The sequence below is a fragment of the Chrysemys picta genome, chromosome 13 (assembly GCF_011386835.1).
Source record: "Chrysemys picta bellii isolate R12L10 chromosome 13, ASM1138683v2, whole genome shotgun sequence".
NCBI classification, from domain to species: domain Eukaryota; kingdom Metazoa; phylum Chordata; order Testudines; family Emydidae; genus Chrysemys; species Chrysemys picta.
In genome coordinates, this window is record NC_088803.1 from 53,878,726 (window position 1) to 53,898,417 (window position 19,692).

The 19,692-nt window shown below is 49.2% G+C and overlaps 1 protein-coding gene across 1 annotated transcript; it reads left to right on the forward strand.

The window, feature by feature from the left end:
- The first annotated feature begins 4,205 nt into the window (after window positions 1-4,205).
- Window positions 4,206-19,448, forward strand: LOC101941237 (BPI fold-containing family B member 4-like). Its single transcript, XM_024108893.3, has 16 exons — window positions 4,206-5,582; window positions 6,237-6,357; window positions 7,452-7,566; window positions 9,012-9,119; window positions 9,862-10,005; window positions 10,946-11,009; window positions 11,497-11,560; window positions 12,838-12,929; window positions 13,714-13,893; window positions 14,320-14,373; window positions 15,465-15,632; window positions 15,743-15,810; window positions 16,244-16,286; window positions 16,831-16,894; window positions 17,815-17,888; window positions 18,910-19,448. Exons 2-16 carry the CDS (start codon window positions 6,252-6,254, stop codon window positions 18,931-18,933), a joined length of 1,368 nt encoding a protein of 455 aa, XP_023964661.2. The 5' UTR covers window positions 4,206-5,582; window positions 6,237-6,251; the 3' UTR covers window positions 18,934-19,448.
- The last annotated feature ends 244 nt before the right edge of the window (window positions 19,449-19,692 follow it).

The window sequence follows — 19,692 nt, forward strand, 5'->3', positions numbered from 1 at the left end:
GCTTCATTCGACGCTGGAGTCCTTGATACCAAATTTGTTTTCTTTCACCTCTAGTGATGGGATTCGGTTCATGGATATTCTTAATCAGTAGCTGCCATGCATTGTAGATTGGAAGTTATTTCTGTTCTCTCTCTCTCTCCTGTGTTCACCACATAGCAGAACACAACAGATTTGCCTCCCGTACCTGCACTTCTTGTAAAACAAATATTGACATAAATTGAGACGCGCTAAAACTGGGATCTTGAATATGGACACTCATTTGCCCATTTTTAACACCACTGAGGCTTTGCATTTCTATAGTATCTTCTGTCTCAGGGCCTCAAGGGTCTTGACAGACATGAATAAATTACCCTGTCTGCAGTGTGCATTATCCCCACATTACTGACTGGGAAACTCAAGGTACAAGAATGCCCTTACAGTTAGGACATTCGTCCTAGAGCAGAGGGGCTGCACAAACCCTAAACGCCACTTAAATCCAACTTAAGCTCTCAGACTAGAACTTAAATGGTGCACAGGCCAGGTGCTGACACACTGCACGGGGTGAACATCACTTGTGGTGAATGTTCTTCCGGGTTCAGCTAAAATCCAGTGTATCTGCTCTGAAGCCCAGAATCGACTACACACAAAACATTAGGGCTGGGAGATGATGCATAAGAACGTATCAGACCCACAGCCACACTAAGGTGATTTCAACAGGGGACAGCAGTAAAATGTCTGTGTATCAGGAGCCAGTGGTGCAGCAGATGTAATCCTGGTGGCTGTGCACATGTTTCATACTGTGTATTTCACTGTGTGTCTTGTCATTGTTTTCCTGGAGTCACGTCTGTGCACTTCAGGTCTTGCATCTTGGGACACTGATCTGTAATCTGGTGGAAATCTCTCTGCCACTCATCAGTGGTGAGGCCAGTGGCATGTTTTTGCGTCATTAAATTCTTATTAATTAATGGTCAAGTACTTAGTGCAGATCTCTCTACTTTATATTTGACCGCAGTTTTATGGTGTAGTTAGAATTTCTCTGCAGCACGAACATTCATTTTTCACTTTCAATCCTCAAATGTGACTGCATGGTTAAGAATGAGCATCATCAAACCAAACCCTGGTGTTCTTTCTCTAGGTGCTGAACTGCAGCACATCCGCTCTCCAGCACCAAAACCAAATGTTCTAATGGAGACCATGCAAGCCTACAGCAGAGACGTAACTGAAAAGCCTGTATAGATTAATACACAGGCAAGGAAGAAACCTGGTAGAAGTTTCCATCCGCTGTGTATGGATATGAGTTAAATATCCATTTAAAAATCCTGCAGGATTTTATGTGGTGTGTATGTGAGAGAACGGGAATCAATGCAAGAAGAGATGATTGGTGCTACACCACAGAGCAGAAAGAGCGGAATAAAAACCAGCAAGAACGAACAAGGTTTGAGCTATGCTTTTCTTCTAACTTGATCCAACACTCTGACTCTCTACAAAAACAAACACCAACCAATCCTATGTGATTCTGAATTCTCGAGTGAAAACATCAGCAGATTTAAACATTTAATGGAAGGGAAGGGGAAAATATTTCTTTCTTTAAAAACAAATAGTAACCTCTTACTGGGTTGCTGTTTTCTAAGTTAACCCCTTCCTGGGTCGTAAGTTCCAGGGAACTTCAACACTGCATTGTGAGGGAAAGTGGTATTTTCCATCTATGCATTAGTCTTCTAATAAACTTCAGTGCTTCTCAGCACTCAGATCATATTCTTTTCTAATATTTCTCATAATGCTTCATTTTTAAGTCTGTTCACTCCAGGGCTGGGTTCAGCGTTCTGATAACCGATACTCAAATCTTTATCAAAGGGGGAAATGAAATATTAGTGATTTAGAGCGGGGTTGGGAAGCAGAAGAAATGACCAAACCAGAAAACCTGCAGAACAACAGAGTCTGAAACCATGTATAAAACACACGGTTACTACAGGTTAGACTTGCAATTGTTACCGTAATATGTGTGTGTATACGTTAGGTAAATACATACACAAATGCAACTAATTAGTCGTTACCTGTGCAATTACTGCATGTTCAGTCATACTATACAAACCGATCACACAATTCCACGTCTATATTACATACACAATTGCCTGTCTGAACTATCTGAAAATCAGCCCCTGGACATGCACAATGGCTGACTTTACCAGGCACGTAGCAAAAAACCTCTCTTGTACCATAGGTGAGGTCAGAGTTGAGCTCTACAGGTCCCGTGGTCCCCTGTGAAGAATTCTCCTTGGACATTCATGGTAACCTCAGCCTTGTAAACTCAAAGCGGTTTCTTTACACTCGGGGGGGAAAAAAAAGACAGAGTAAGTCAGCAGGTGAAAGCGAGCATGCCAGGCAGGTTTTTCCAAGTGATCAAAGCAGATAGCAAATAGCAAAGTCAGCAATAAAGCTAGCTACTGTAAATCAATCCAAGAGACAGCCGGACGCAGTTTGAAGAAATCAGGAACACGGTGGCTGAGCTAATCATCAGATGTGAAGATGATGATGATGAGGGAGTTTAGCTGCCTGGGTTCTTTGCTTTCGGAAGGACCGTGCTGTCTGTATTGTCTCTGTGCACCTGTGTGAGGAAGCTCCCCAGCTCCAGGGCTGGGATACCTCACTTGTGGGGTGTTATCTTTGGTCTCTTGTTCCTGCTTCATCTTGGCGTGACCCTTGCTACTCCCTGACCCGGTTCTAAGCATGACTGCAGCCAGGTTCCCGGCAGCAATGTTTGGCTCCCCCTTAGCCCTGAATGCTCTAAGTTAGGTACCTGCCTAACCCCTTTGTCTCTCCCCGGGAACAAACATTCCTTTTCTATGGCTCTGAGAACATGTCACAGTCAGTAGCCCAAGAACAGTCCAGGTCCAAATGTCCAGGTCCTTAAATAAAGCAACAGCTTACACCAAGCGGGGAGAGAATCAAATTAAACCACCCAGGCCTGTATCTGAGAGCGCACACAACCTCTGCTAAGTAGGCCATAGCCTTAGGTTCACCATGGAGTGAAGTAGGACTGCTTGGGACTAGTGCCTCAGCTGTGTGAATCAGCACATCCCCATTGACCTCAGCGGAGTCATGCCAACGTACACTGCTGAGGCTAGATTCTGACATCCAGCCCTGGGGTTCTGTCTCTTTCAGGGTGTCGGAGTTGTCGTCGTCTTCACCTCTCCACCTGTGCTGTTAGGGTGAAATCCACCCGCCCTGCAGACGGCGAACTCCAGGCCTGCATGCCACTTACAGCTAAAACCCCACGGAAAACCTCTAAATAGGAAGAATGTTCTGAAGTCCTTTCAGCAGCTCTAGTTCGTTTCACTCTGTCTATTAAATGCAGCCATTTTCCACGGCAATGCCCAATAACAGGGGCACAGCTGTGCATAGATTGAACTACTTCTTAGCTATGCACGACGTGCCTCAGGTGGCCCATGTCCAGGACTCATCACTGGTTGGATCATTCGCTTCTCTGGGCCGGGCCGGGTTACTGACGGGGAATGTGACGTGGCTGCTGATCCACGCTCCCCATAGATTGAACTGAAAACATTGATTCTTATGTCTGCTGTATGACTACGAAGGACGTGGTATTGGGCCCGATCCTTGAGGACGTTGGGGCAAAACTACCCTGTAGCTGACCTGTCCCTCCACAGGTGGCCTCCTCCAGGTAGGAGAATCTTCAGAACTGCTGTAGTGTTTCGACGCCAGCGTCACCCCCAGTCACCGGTGTGCGGGGAAAGGGGAGCAAGGCTGTGATTCCCCTACGCCCTGCTCTCAAAACACTGAGGACTGGACCTTAAGAAGGCCATCTTGACATGTCCCCTTCCTGCATTGTGCTGAGCCCTGGGCCGTTGCCCAGATCAGACCCACGATGACAAAATGGATAAAACTGTGTATAAGTCTTGGGCTCTGCAAAAGTCCCCCTGCATGTTGTTGGCTCCTCGTTAGCATTCCGCCTTGATCTGCCTTTTTATTAAATGCCTTTGAAATTTTGAACCAAAGGGATGGTTGACAGCTGCTGTAGATTCTCATTCCCACTGGCTCATTGGGGGCTTGATTGGGATCTTAGGGGTGTGTGTTTGTGTGATGTTTATGTTGTAAAACTGGCGTGTGCTGTTTGCACGTCTACACAATAACTTTCCTTACTGGATACGTGGCCGTGCGCATCCTTCGGCTGCAGCTGAGATCTGTGCAAAAGGAGGCCACATCTTTTCCTCTCTTGGAAAATTCTCCATTGACATTTATGGTGACTGCTTTGGCCTTGTTAAATCGGAGAGGCTCCTTTCAAATGCAAACAGAGAGAGCTGCCCAGGCAGGTTTTCCAAGCCATCAAGGCAAACAAAACCAGCAGCAATGTCAGCAATAAAACCATGCAGTATAAATCAATCCAAGTGGCAGCTGGGCACTGCAAGAGCAGGAATATAGTGGCAGAGCTCATTATTAGATGGGAATGATGAATGAAGGCATCTTACTGGTTGTAATTTAGGTGTAGCAAGGGCTAGAGGGCTTTATTCTGACTTTCTATGTTCTTACGGCCTTGTATAATAGTGTCCATGTTTGTATCTTTAATTTTAACATCTCTGGGCCAGACCCGCAGCTCACTTCAATGGAGCTCTGCCTGTTTACATCAAATGGGGATCTGACCCACTGAGTTCACTAGAATTTATGCCCGTTAAGGATCTGGCTCTTGGGTTCCAGGTCTCTCAGCACTGTGATGTACGGAGCTGATACATTCTGGCCCCCACGACCAGACTTCCAAAGCAGAATGCGCCCAGCCCTCTGTGACATTACACAGGTTAATACTTGTTGCAGTGTTTGCACACACATGCACAATCGTTGGCTTTACAAGATATGCAATGGGAGAATGCACCTCCCCATACATCAGAAATCAACGGAGCCCTAGGAGATTAAAATGTTTCCTTCATGCAGGAGTTATGTTGTTTTCTCTTCTATATGAAGAACCTGGTTCAAATATCTACTGTAAACTGATGCTCTGGGCATATGCCTTAAAAATTGAGTTTACATCCATGCTTGTTCTCCAGGAACAGAGCTGGGACGATGAGTATGAAGACGCTTGACAACTGACTCATGGGGACTCTACGTTCTTCAATGCCTGCTTAGTAGTAATGTTCTTCTTTGACTTCCACAGCTTCACGTAAAGACCTTACAACCTGTCCTACAGCCAGCAAGCAACCCTGGTGGACAGCAGTCCCTTCCAATGCCATGTGGTTTGCAAGTTCTCAGCGCTCCTGACCTCCGAGCACTACGCGTGGGAGCGTGAGAATGCTGCTTGGTGGTGGTGGTGACCCTTATCCTGCAGCTTCGTTTGAGCAACCTGTTGTTCAAGAACGTGCTCAATTTTTCAATGTCTTCAGTTATGTTGGGAGACAGGAAAAAATTCCTCCCCCCACGGAATTCTTATACCCAAGGGGCTAGCTCATGTTTCATCATTTGTTTGATTTTCCTCATTCTGACGTAGGTTTTGATTATATAAGGGCTCCCTGCTTCACCTCAGCTACCCAAGAACAGAGAAAGCAAGAAAGCTCTGGAGAGCTACCAGGCATCAGCGAAGGGAGCCAGACCGGATCCAGGTAATTATAACACCTACAACTTTACCTCACCAGCTCCGCTGCTCATCCTGTGATGTGAACGAGTTTGAAACGAGCGAGTGATAATGCAGTCATTACATTTCTAATCCTTGAACGACGTGGATGCCCAGTTCAGTGCTGGGTTTCTTAAATCTGTGACTTTTCTATCATTCACATTGCTTATTCCCGTTGATTATTTTGTCACTGATGAAAATTGAAATGAATAAAATAGCATGTCAAGCTCGAGCTATTGCTATGTCTAGCATGGCTCTTGGGATGAATCCTTTGGTAGGGATCCTTGGAAGAAATCTGCACTACTTCAATAAAGGCTATAGAAAGTAATTCATAATTAGAACATTGATTAAGGACTCGTCTCCATGAAAGGCCGCTTGGTTGCCTTTTCTGAGAGGTGTCAGAAATGCTTTGGTGGTGCAATAAATGGTGATATGCTGTTCTTGGGCCAAACCCTGATGTCCTCACTCAGCTTTTACTCATTCCTTACGGATGGGACACTCCCATGGGCTCCAGTGAGAGTTTTGGCTGAGAAAGGACTGAGCGGCGTGCCAGGATTTGGCCCACAGGCCCTGGATCTCTCAGCAGGGGCCTGTTTTTCCTTGGTTACACTGCAGTTGCACTGACTGGAGATTCTCTCTGCAGGGATCAGAGCTGAAGATGTTAAAGGTTTTGGGAATCGTCCTCTTCTGTAGCCTGCTGCCCCTATCTCAGGGAGTGGTCCCTGGAGTCTTTTCTGTAGTCAGTCCAGAGGGAATTCAAAATGGTAAATAGAAAAATATGGGTCACAGTTATGCTGCAAACTGTGTGGGATGATGAGTGGGAACAAAGCCTCTCTGAACAGCCCCTTTGCTTTGTCACCTTCCCTGTTCCTACTTTATTCTGTATTTACTCACTTACCAGGGGCAGTCCTGGCTCCTCAGAGCTCCTGGTTCCAGCAGGAGACTCAAAAGTGATCATGGGTCTTTGTAGGGCCCTGTGCAATCCCGGAAGGGTCAGGAGCAGCGGATGGTGCAGCACAAAGCAGCCGCTCGGCATCCCAGGGTCTGAGCCCAGGTCCGCATTTGCCCCTCTGTGCCTCAGTTTCCCATCTGTAAAAGGCGGGGAATTGACTTTCCTTCCTCAGGGTTTGTTGTGAGAATTAATGAACGAGTTAATGTCTCTCGAGTATATTGACATACTCGTTGTACTAAAATTGCAATTGTGGTTATGCCTCAAATGGAACATAAACGGTACAAGCTGTGCTTTCAGCACTAATCTGGCAAGGGTGGTAGCAAGTTTGTAAAGCAGACACAGCTACATAGTAATCCTGTTTAAATTAGATTTATAGTGTGTTAAGTTCGCGGTGCACACACAGAAATGAGATAAAAACATAAAATTCTCTTTCTAGAAGGTTGCAACGTAACACGACTTTATTGCTTAGATTCTAGAACGCTAACACACAAGAACCCAAACCAGAGAGACACAAACCAATCTGCTCTCTAAGGCAGAGATGCACAAGTCACCCCCCTTACTCTAGGCTGGCTCTTTGCAGATTGACTGCACAAGACCCAGATCACACACTTCCCTACAAAGCCCCGTAGTCTGCAAGCAGGACCAGGAAACCCTTCTCACTGAAAGTGCTAGCTTGTAATTATAACACCGTTTCCCCTACACCACACTGAGGATGCTCTTCATGGTTACCTTTCAGAGCTATTAAGCCAAGGACTGTTTCAGTTCAGTCCATATTGTAAAATATTGCTCTCCCCCCTCCCCCGTATGGTGTGTTATGGTTTACTGATGTAACACTCGCACCTTGAGTTCCATTTGACTAGGGGTCACTCTCAAGGGTCTCTGGTCTCATGGAAAGATGTGTTCCAGTTGTCTCAGGTGCATTGCTTCAGGATGGGCTTCTCCAAAAGCATCTCCAGGCGATACAGATCCCCGACATCGTGAGTGGAGGGGGCCTGCTCGGTTCATTCATCAGCATCACAGGGTAAGCGGAGAACAATATGCTAAAGCTTCTGCATTGGGGGCCTGACCCAAATCCCACTGACTCCAAAGGGGAGAAGCAGGGGACAAGCTACTATCAGCAAGAACAAGGTCAGTCTAGAGTCCCTATCATGGATCCTTATACTGATTTATACCAGGGGAGAAGCTGACCCTCAGTGCCAAATTCCCAGCTGGTGCTGTGCCTACTGATGCCAGTTGTGAACTCAGACTCAGATTTCATCCCTTGTGGTCCATGATTGCATCTCGTATAGAAGAATCATTTATTGTTATCAAGGACCCCAACCAGTTGAAGTCACTGGAATGACTTAAGAAGGTAGTTTTAGCCTTTCCTTTGAACTTCCTTCCTCTTTGGGTCCAAGTCTCCCCTCATATAATCCTCAGGATGCTCTGTCATCATCTGTAGGTGGCAATTCTCACTGGGACATCCCACACCTACTGCTCTTTCCAGACTGTAAAGGTTGTTATGCTTGTTCTTTGCGTCCAGGGTTTTGGCTTGTCAGAATAGAACAGATTTTGGGGACAAAGAACGTTGACCCCAATAGCTTTTGCAGGTGCAAATTCACACACATACCGATGTGCGGGTGTTGGGGTATTGAGAGCGCCCGTGCATGTGCAAAGGCAGACACCTGTAAGTGCCTAGTGTGACGTGTGCAGAGGCCAGGATTGGATTAGTTCACCTGTCAATGCACTGAAGAATTTCCATGGTTTGGATGGTCCACAGCACTGTGCGCGAGGTGCTTGACAGGCGAGGAAAAGGGCAGGTCACTGCCCACCAAACGTAGTCTAACTGCAGACCGTAGCTTTGCTGTTACGCCACAGGCTGTCATTCCACCTCTCCCACGGGTTGGTAAGATGGGGGTGTGGTGCATTGTGGGCAAGATGCCCAGGCTGCATCTCACCGTAGCGAGTTGGACAACAGTGTGACAGTCTCGGGGGGTGCGGTTTATATTTTCAGATGCAGAATTATAGCTGTGAAGCCATTGTGTGTGCGTGTGCGTGCGCAGCAGTGGGTGTGGGTGTGTGTGTGGGGGGGGAGGTCAATGATAGGGTCAGAATGAAAAAACATATGCAACTTCCTGGATCAGCCTCACTCCAGGACCCCACTTTGGCTTTTTGCTCAGGACTGGGTGTGTGTCGCACCAGCATGCGGGTTTGTATCCTACACAATGCATCCTGCTGCAAGCGATCGCTCTGCTTTTCCCTCCCCCCATTTTACCTTCTGCTCCTCCGGGGTGTGAGTTCAAACACGTTAGACTGCCTTCGCCTCCCCACCCCGGGCACCGCTTTACACGTCACCACTGCATTTGGCCCATTACTTTTGTGGGTAACGTCTAAAGTGCAGATCACAGAGGGCTAATCTGGGATTTCAGTTCCTGAATGTGTGTAACTGCTCAGCCCTTTCTCCCGGCCTCGGCTTTCGTTCTGCAGACTAGAAGTTGTTAACGTCCAGCTGCCCACGGTGTCGGTGACGCTGCTGCCGGGAATTGGGGGCCAGCTGACCTTTGCTACGAAGCTGGAGATCGATGGCGACTTGTTGTGAGTGCGGGTTGACAACCTGCAGCGTTTTGTTCTTCTCGCTGGCGCACAGAACCGAACGATGACTGGATACGTTGGTCAGATGCTCTTTGGAGGAGTCCTGACTCGCGCTGGGAAAAGCAGTGGGCTCTCTCCCGCCCTCAGATACCTGTTGGTGGCTCCCCCTGAAGCCAATGGGTGCCATGAGCCTGCATCTGAGAGCATAACCTGGCTCACTGTAACTTTTTTGTTTCACAAAACAGAACAATTTGGAAACCTCCCTCCCGTAGAAAATCTCTGTTACGCCTGAGGTCTGTAGAACTCAGGGGTCAAAACTCAAAGAACAGTAAAGAGGGAAAAAAAACCTGTGTTAACCTACTGCAACCACTTAGACCCAGTTTACTCTTGTTACTTCACCTCAGGAATACGGAGAGGTGGATATTTTTGCAGTGCACCATGTTGTTTATGCAATTTCCCCATTGCAAAGTAACCCTAGTCTGTGTGCATCACAGCACCTAGGAAATGTACACCTTGTATGGATTTTCACATGATCCCCACAGGTAGCAATGTGCTCACAGTGCCGGTGCAGAAGTCAGTTAATAGCGTTGGCAGGGAATTTCAATAGGGAGAGGTGTGAGATTTCACTAATTTTAATCTGACCATCATATCATGGTTTTGGAGGTTATAAACGTCTCTCCTTAGATGAACCATATTGCAGCATGCTGTGAGATGAGCTATATCTAACCTGAGTTTATTTCTTTAGGCTATCTGGGCTGATCCATATTTCAGTGGACGTGAACCTTAACGCAAAAGTCAGGGTGACCGACTATTCAGCGGGTGTCTCCCAAGTTGTAATTGAAGACTGCCAGTCCCTGCTCGGTCCCTTTGACATCCGGCTCCTCTCAGGGTAGGTGCCAGTGGTTTTCCTGCCTTCTGTAGTGATCATCAGTAGGGCTGAGTGGATAATACATTTTTCATTTTGGGCCCCCCCGTGGCAGCAGATGTGGGGTAATTCTCCACCCCCACCCCCCTGGTGAAAGTCTCATCCTAATCTGAAGTTGGTTTAAAACCTGAAGCATGAGGTTTTGTGTCATTTCCAAAACTCTTTATCTAAACTAAAGACAGCTAACGCTACCTCGGACTGTGGAACTTCGGCGGTTCTAGTCCAGGGGCAGACAAACTTTTTGGCCCGAGGACCACATCGGGTTTCCAAAATTGAATGGAGGGACAGTTAGGGGAGGCTGTGCCTCCCCAAACAGCCAGGCATGGCCTGGCCCCCAACCCTTATCCGACCCCGCCCTGCTTCTCGCCCCCTGACTGCCCCCCTGGGACTCCTGCCCCATCCATCACCCCCTGCTCCCTGTCCCTTGACCGCCCCTGGACCTCCCCCCCAACTGCTCCCCGCCACCCCATCCAACCCCCCCTCTTTCCTGACTGCCCTCCGGGACCCCTGCCCCCATTCAACTACCCCGTTCCCTGCCCTCTGACCGCCCCGACCCCATCCACACCCCCGCCTCTGACCACCATCCCAAACCGCACTGCCTGGAGCACCGGTGGCTGGCAGCACTACAGGTGTGCCACCCAGAGCATTGTGCCGGTGGCAGGGCGAGCTGAGGCTGTGTGTGTGTGTGTGTGGGGGGGGAGAGACAGCAGGAGAGGGGCCGGGGGCTAGCCTTCCAGGCCAGGAGCTCAGGGGCCGGGCAGGAGGGTCCCGCAGGCCGGATGTGGCCCGTGGGCCGCAGTTTGCCCACCTCTGTTCTAGTCCCTTGCTACCTCTCTTGAGACTTGTGTTTTTAGCCACTCTGGGCCTGCTTTGGCTTTCATACTTGGTTGTCTTTCTCTTGCAGTTTGCTGCCAATATCAGTGAATGGATTAGTGTCTAGCACCCTTACGACAACTCTGCCTAGCCTGGTGAGATCAAAGACAGACCACTCCTGCCAGAGGGGCATTGAGAAGCGGATGAGGGATGGCCTGGATTGTTATTTTATTAGATTCATTGTGAAGTTTGCTAGCCCAGGCACTGAAGAATCAGAACTGATTGGTTAAAGGGGCATGTGGAATTTCAGTTCTCTTCCTGTCTCATTTTCCCTCTCTTTGTTGTCATTGTTTGGTGTCCCACCCTGTGCAAAGGTACGGAGGGCAGGTAGGCAGCCTGGTGGCTGCTGGGACCTCTCCCCCGGACCCTGTCCCCTTCCTAGGGTGTGTGAGAACAATTCCTAATCTCTGAGATGGACATTCACAACGAAAACTGTTCTCCATAGTTCTGAGGGTTTCCTCACAGAAGCCCAGACCCTGCTGCCCTTACATTAATAGCACCTTTTCCCCAAGGACTCCCAATGAAGTTGGTGGTGGGTCTCCTAGCAGATAGTCAGGTGCTGAGTGTTTGCTGTTTTTACAGTTGTGTCCAGTAGTCAACAACATCGTCACGCTCGTGAACGTGCAGCTGCTGGGCACCCTGAATGGTACGTATCTTGCACAAGCTTCCTTCCCACTTCCTCCCCTTTCCCAGTAATCCCAGCACGTGGAGCAGTCGTCGTTCTGTGGGTCAGCGTAAGCTCTGCAGTCCACAAAGGGGAGATCCACGCCATCGGGGGCTCGGGCCCACCCTGAGAGTGAGAGGCTACCTTCAGGGATGAGGCCAAAGGTGGTTTGCTGGTCAGGAGTTTTTCAACAAAATGTGTTTTCATGGAAAATGAAGATTCCTTGAATTTGTTGATGGGAACAAGCCAGTTCTGATGAATTTCCTGACTTGAAATTGCCAGAGCATCCAATTTTGCCATTTTTGAAATGAAACATTTTGGTTTTTGATTCAAAATTAACTTTTTGTTTTGAAATTTAATTTAATTCACACCCCCCCCAAAGGTTATAAAAAAGGGAAAAGGCCATAATCCAAAGGTTTTGACTGACTGGAACCGACATTTTTTTGCCGTGTCAGTTGGTGAACATTTTGGAGATTTCAACTTTTTGTCCCAGCTTGGGATGGGAATTGTGTGTTTTTAACTATTTCCTGCCCAGCCTTCGTTCAAGCTGCACGTCCGGAATAGGGCTGGAGTTCCCAGGCAAGTGTAAAGGAGGCAAAGCTAGAACAAGGGAGGGGTAAATCAGAGTCTGCTGTAACTGACCCTTTTTCCAGCTTCACGTCAGCTGCTTTTCCTACTACACTCGTCTCTTCCGCTCCCCTGGGGGGGTGAGTCAAACCATTGTAGGCGTCTTTAGTCTCACCCCCACTTACGCTATTTACAAATTACCACTGTATTTGGCTCGTTGCCTTTTTGGCTATGTTCTAAGGTTCAGGTCACAGAAGGCCTAATTTGGGAATCCTTCGCTTGCCCTGAGTAGCACTTTCTCGGCTTAATCTTGAGCAAGGGAGATTTAGGTTTGATATTAGGAAAAACGTTCTAACTCTAAGGCTAGTTAAGCATGGGAACAGGTTACCAAGGGAGGTTGTGGAATCCCCATCACTGGAGGCTTTTTAAGAACACGTTGGACAAACAAACACCTGTCCGAGATGGTCTAGGTATGTTTGGTCCTGCCTCAAGATGGCGGCATGGACTAGATGACCTCATGAGGTCCCTTCCAGCCGGACATTTCTTCTATGAAACAGTCCCACCAAAGCCAATGCCCTTTGCTACTCAGCATGAGTAACGGTCTCGGCATTGAGCCCAGAGCACATTGGGAAGCAAAGGGGCTGGTTGGCTTGTTGTTTGCTCTCGATGTGACGGACTCTGTTTCCGTGCAGCGCTGGTCCCACTTGGTGCCGTAGGAAAGATCCAGTATCAGTTAGCCAGCCTTCCACTAATAACTGACCTGCATGTCGGACTGGATTTAAATGTAAGTGTTGACTTTGGATAACAAAACCCTGTGACTGCATTGTGCTGTTTTATGGCGTTTATTCTGATCGCTGTTCTTAGGGGGAGTCTGTCTGTTTGCCTTCAGGGACATCGATACAGCTCATATAAATGAGGAATGTCCTGCACAGCATAACCCTAGAGTACAGCTGGCCTCATTGCTATTAAAATACTAGTCGCACATTTAGGACATGATTTGAAGCCCATTGAAGTCAATGGAGTTTGGATCAAGCCCTCTGCTTTTCTCTTTGCAAATCATTGACAAACCTTTCCTGATTACTGCAAAGATAATTATTACTGGTAACTATTGCATGTCAATACACAGGTATTGGAGTTAGGATTAGTTATGTCCCAGGCATGTGTGAATGAAAACGTGCCGTGTGAATGTCGCGGTGGTTCAGCCTTTGAGTGCACGCAGCATGGCAGGAAACAGCCAGTTCCACCCATCAGCTCTCCGTATCCAAACCCTTTCATTTGCCAAGCAGTGAAATCCACGGGGTGGAACACAGCAGTGAGCTAAGGGGTTGGTTTTGCGCCTACTTAATAAAACAGGGAAACCTTCATTATGCATCGTAGAGTTTAGCAAACTGACGTTTTGTTAAATGTAAAGAGAACTGTTGAGAGAACAAAATGTTCTTAAATAAGAACAAGAGTGGATGACCAATAGGAAAGGGGTAAGCCCAGCAGCAGCCTCACTCGGACTCGCAGTTGCAGGTGACTCCTTGTTTGAAGGGGATGGTTTCACTCGGTCCCATCTCCCTTTCCAGACTGTGATCCATCAGGTGGGAGGAGGCAACATCTCCCTCCCTGGCAGCACCGTCCCCGTGGCCCTGCCTGCCCTGCAGGGCAATGTTCTGAATCTGGGGCTGAGCCAGGCTTTCCTCAATGCCGCGCTGTCCCTCCTCGTCCAGATCCAGCCACAGACGTTTATTTCCACATTGGACGTGGTGAGTACTGAGTGCCGGGGTATTTCCATCCAGGCTAAAGGAAATATATGGGCGCCTGTTTGGAGCATTGGTTGCATCTCCTGATGCTCTGGGGAGTTCCTAATTCACCTGCCCTAACTCACTGAGACGTGCTTAACAGCTTGGAAAGTATTGAAATAGCAGAGACGTTAACTCTGGCCGGGGAGCTGTGAGCATGTAGGAGTGCGACCAGCGTTCCTCGCACGTCCCAAAATTCCGCACAGTCCGTGGCAATATTGCAGAGCTAGGACTTCCAGACTGGGCAAGAGGCTGTGAGCAAACTGGCTGGAAAGTGCAAAGTGGCTCTGGGAAGCAAATGGGTTACTGCTGAGAGGGTGAAATCTGCCATTTAAATCACGTAACCCCCGAGCTTGGCGTTTTCAGCTGAATGTTGTTCTGTTTCCCCAGTTCTCTGGTGCCACCCAGCTGATGGACGCCATTGTGGCTCTGATTCCTGCTGGGGTGAGTGACGTATTCGTGTCGCATTACACGGTGTGCGCGTGTAAACACCATCGGCTCTCTGCACTAGCCATTATGGTGAGCCCTAGCATGCCGGGTCAGCTCTGCTGATGCTAGCGCCCTGGGATCTTTATGCCTCCTGCTCTCAGCCACGCAGTACGTACCTCGTGGCTAATTCAAGCTGAAATGGTCCCGGCTCCTCTCCCTACAGCCCTGCTGCCAGGAGGTGTGAGGGGCGCAGCAGGCCACAAACAGACTTTCTTCCTTTCCCTCCAGTCCTGCTGTCTCTGGGAGGAGGGCAGTGGTTCATCTGTGGCCTGTACTCAAGGCACTGCCCTCCTGTGAGGGACTGGCATTGCAGCCAGTCTTCTCTTACAGTGGGGTTGGCCCTAGGGTCTCTGCTGCCCTGAGCAAACCGGCAAACATCCTCCCCTACCAGCCTGCATTCGCCAGCACAAACAGCTGCTCACCGTTATGCAGCCCCCGCCTCCTGGTCTGGCTCTGCACCCTCGCCCCTGGGTAGCTCGCCCCACTCTGATATCCCTCAGGGTGGGCTTTCTGCCACAGGGCCCTCACTGCCCCCAGCCCCTTCCAGAAGGATCTGCAATCACTTCCCTGCATTGGTGCTTTCCAGAGCAGGGAGAGGTGACCGGTGCTACCCAATCTAAGGCACCTCACAGGAATGGGCAGAGTGACAGGACAGGAATGGGGCGGGGGTAGCGGAGTCAGTGGGCAGGCAGTCACCCTGCAGGGAGGTCAACTCCCCCCTTCTCTGGCCACACTAAGCATCTGGTATTGAGAGACTAAAGCCTGGCAGCTGCCCTGAATAGGATTCATTCGTATTTCCCAAAAGCTCCCTGCAGCCTGCCGAAGAACTTGTATTCGCTCTGCAAGGTGCAGGAAATTCAAACCCAGGATCCCTGCAAGGTTTGGAAATCGCCATGACCTCTCACTGGGATTCTGAGCTGGGTGGGGGTCTAGTTATGAACTGCGAGGCCCTGGGCGCTAACCCATCATGTTCCAGCTGGCTTGTGTTAATAGAGGGCAATATCCAGTTCAGTTCACGCCTAGCCCTGTGTCTCTGATCCCTACAGTGTCCCAACTGCTCTGTGGTATCTCCTCTGAACATTAAAATAACAGCGCTTGGACCCCCACTCATCACTCTGGAAGCAAACAAAGCCACTGTCAAGCTCTCTGTCACGATTCAGGTGTTCACGAAATATTCGGATGGAACCATCCAGACGCTCCTTGCCCTGAAGGCGGTAAGTATGGCTGTCCAGAGTTCAAACTGGTACAGTCTGCACCCAGCTGACTGAACCAATCGCAAGTGGAGTTGGAACCAACTCTTCAAACGGACTCTCTCTCTTTGCAGGACCTTGTTTTAAATGCCCAGGCCTCTGTTGCTGGAGACAAACTGCTGCTCAGCGTATCCCTGACCAGGTATCCGGTCTCGCTGTTTGTGCGTCTCGGCAGCACTGTCTCCAGAAGAGGGAACGGGGAACCAAGTACACAACAACAGTGCACTTCCTTGGACTGGCCTGCTTTCAGCAGTTCTGAGCACCCGCAGTGCCCAGGGACTTGACGAGGGGCTGCAGGTGCCCAGGAAATCCAGGCAGTTATTTGTTAGGGGCTTGAATATGGACATAGGGGTTGGAAGTCAGGAATCCGTGTATGAAAAATCTGGCTCAGGGTTTAAAAGCTGCAATATCTGTGTACGTGTGACTGTATTTCGTATGCGTGTGTGTTTCTCGCTGTACTCTGGCTGTGTGACTGCTCCAAAGATATTCACCCAACCATTTTGTCTCTGGAAGATAAAAGATCAAATCAGACGATTTGCTGGCTGACGAGGTACCACTTGTGTTCTTTTCCCCAGTGCGGATCTAGTCTTGGAATCTTCAGATGTCGGCATCGTTAGCGTAAGTTCGTTTTTCCAGAAATATCTAAAACACCCCCGGTCAGAACCAACAGCTGCTACGCCGCATATCTGTGGGGAGAGGAGACAAGCAGAGATCTGTAGCACTGGAGGTTGCTGTTGGTACAAAGGTTGCTTTCTCCCGCCTGTGGTGATGGCCTCAGTTGGCTGACATTCTTAATCACTAGCTGCCACAGTTCGTAGCTTGAAGTTGTTCTTCTGTCATGTCATTCTTCTTCTGCCTCCATCGGGTGACACAGGGTCAAACCCTAAAGTCCTCACTCCAGATTCAGCCAAAACTTCCATTGACTGAGTGGGAGCTTTGCCTCAGAAAGGAGGGCATGAAATCTGAGTGAGGATGCCAGGGTTTGGCGAAGAAAACGGGCAATGTTTGCTCTCCATAAGCTGCGTTGGTAGGAGATGAAGCATTAGGCTGCTCCCATGCTGCAGGGCCAGCGGAATTCCAGCCTGCGTTACCCATGTTAGAGCGCGTGCCTGGCTGTCGCATGCTGGCCAGCAGCTCGCTGGATCACTCTGCTCTGTTTCAGGTCTCTGGTCTTGGGACGTTGATCAATAAACTTTTGGTGGAAACTTTTGTGCCGCTCATCAATGGTAAGGCCAGCTCGGGGCTATCTTCAGAGTTCAAATTGGCCAGGGACGTCCCAAAGCAAATGTCTCTGCTGCTTTGATGGTAAATCTCTGCCGGCTTCTTAAAGTCACCCTGACATTTAGGTGCTTTTTGAATTGTTGAAGTGGGGCTGGAACCAAACCTGCAGCTTGCCGGCAGCTGCTTCGGAGCCCTGGGAGACAAATTGTCAGTTGTCTTGCTAAAGCTTTATTGGTGATGGTGATAATTTTGGGCTAGATAATTTTGGGTTTCCCCTGTTTAGGCAGCTGCCCGGGGGGGGGAGAGAATTCCCCTGCACCCCCCTTTTCCTTGAGCAGCCTGCATACAGGGGCCCAGAGCTGCAGCTCCTATGCCTGGGGAAGTGGATGGGCTCCGAAGATGTGCCCCCTCCTATTCCCCAGGGGAGCCTCTCACCAGAATGGGAGGGGGCAGAGGGGGAGCCAGGGTTCCCCCCCAACTCCCAGATTTGCAGCTAGCAGGACTGGCTGGCTGAGTGAATGAGAGGGAGTCTGCTGCACTTCTTGAAGGGGAGTCAAATGTTACTCCTTCTTCAGCACAGCTAGTGACTGGCCTCTCAGTGCTGCCCGGGGGGTGGCGAAAGCCCCAGAGCTGTGGCTAGAAGCCGTTACCTAGCCCTCTATTCCTAAGGCACCTGGCCCCGGCTAAGATGCTGGTGGCCCTTGTAACCATTAACAATAAAGAACCTCAGAAATGAAAACAGATGCTTTGCAAAGTTTCAGGCACTGTTTGTATTTGATAAGACTTAGCTCCGGTGCCCCCAGCCTTCCCGGTGCTAGTCTGATGGGTAAACTCATGTCTAGGGCGAAAATTCAGCAGGTGCATGGAACTGGTCAGCTTCACCAGCTGGGTGAAATAAACCTACTTGTTGTCTCGTCTCTTCCAGAGGCTCTGGCTGTCGGACTCCCACTGCCGAACGTGCTGGGCATTAAGCTGATTAACGCTGTTCAGATTGTGGAGGTAGGAATTCAGAAGGGCTATTTCCATCTGCCCTGCTGCCGCCTCTCCCGTCTGTGTGCTTGGAGCAGCTCACCCCTGAAGTTTGTCGCTGGCCAGGGAGTTTTGCCTTTTGTGGAGTCAGATACGTTGTCTGTGCTGCACCAAGTTCCCTCCCTTTAGAGTCAGGGACACTTCTTCTTTGGGAGAACACTGCGCCTTTAAAGGCACTGGCTGGGGTTGTAGGAATTGTACCTCAGGGACCAGCTTTGTGCAGGAAGGGTGCACAGACGGCCTCTGCTGGAGCACAGGGACTGACTTGTGACACATCCATACATGGGATGCACAAGGGTGGGGGGAGTCTTTGCACCATTACCCTCCCTATACTGGTGCAACGCCCATGCTCAGTTGTGCCCCCAAACCACGATGATTCCACGGTTGCCCCTTGCCTCATTGGTGTCACATCTTTGCATAGTGCAGCCTCTCGTCCCTCCTTGCTGCAATCGTTGATTTCTTTAGCGAAGGACAGGCTCGGGTGTGCTGCCAATGCGTTAGCAAGGGGCTGTCACAAAGGTGCCCCTCTCCTGCTGGAACTGCCCCAAGGATCTGTCCTTTCTTGTCTGCTGAGAACGATGAGGCTGCCTCCCAGGGGAGGTGGTAATCACAGATGCACTCAGCTGCGCTGTGTTGGAGGCGTTTGTGCTTTTGACAGCGTTCTGGAGAGCCCGGCTCAGTGTTCCACTTGTAATGGAGGAGGGCTGGGTGGGGAAGTTACGCTCCTGATACATTTTTATGAGACCCTAAAATAATTGACCTCCAGCAGGGATTATTGATCAGGACCCAGAGAGGGGCGTCTCCAGCAGAGGCAGGGAAATTGCTCCACAGCCTTCCTTTAAGTTTGGTGCCAGAATTTTTACCAGGAGCTTCCAGGAACACTCCAGACCCCCGACAGCCCCATAGCTAATAAAGGAACAGACTTAATGAAATGACCCATCCTTTGGGGTAAGAAAGTAAGTTAAACTTGTCACTTTTGGAACTTCCTCAGGGCCTGGTTGTGGTGCGTGTGTGAGCCTGGAAAGCCCAAAGCAGGCCGAGGTCTTTGTGGTGACAGCGCTGACAGCAGAAAGAGAGCCAGAAAGACCCACAAGAATGAAACGTCTAGACTGATATCATCCTATTTCTTTTTCTAGCTTGATTCAAGACTGAGTCAGATTTTCAGGTAGTTTAGGCCTAATTTGCACGTGTAAGTACTAGGATTGCACAGTCAAACGCCAGCTAAGAACAGTGCACGCCAATAACGAGATGAATTAGCAGCGTTTGTGTACTGCAGGTGAGGTTAGGTATGTAGCTGAATGGCTAAACTCTCTGAAAACCTGGTCCCTGGTGGGATAGTATCCCAGGTGATTCTGAGTTTTACATGGGAAACACAGTAGATTTAGTATAATGAACAAGTGATGGTTAAGTAAATTTCACCGTCTCAGGGTCAGGAGAGTTTCCTGTGCCAAGCAGTGGATTATGGGTAGGCAGGGATGTGTTTCACTTTTTGTAACTCTTTTAATAAACATTTCTACTTTTTCAACACTCCACATTGTGCTTCTCTTGTCTGTTTCCCAGAGACCTCCCCGTGTTCAGTTCCCCACTGCAGATTGAGTTCACTTTTGGTAATTAACACACAGATCTTTGAGAAGTTGCTCACCAGAAAACTCCCATAGGACTTTTCCTCCCGATCTGTAACAATGTAGTAGCTTGTGTCTCTACCTGACCAAATGTTAATCCAGGACCAAGAATCAGGAGGACACTGCATTGCAAAGGCCACCAGGAGAGTGCT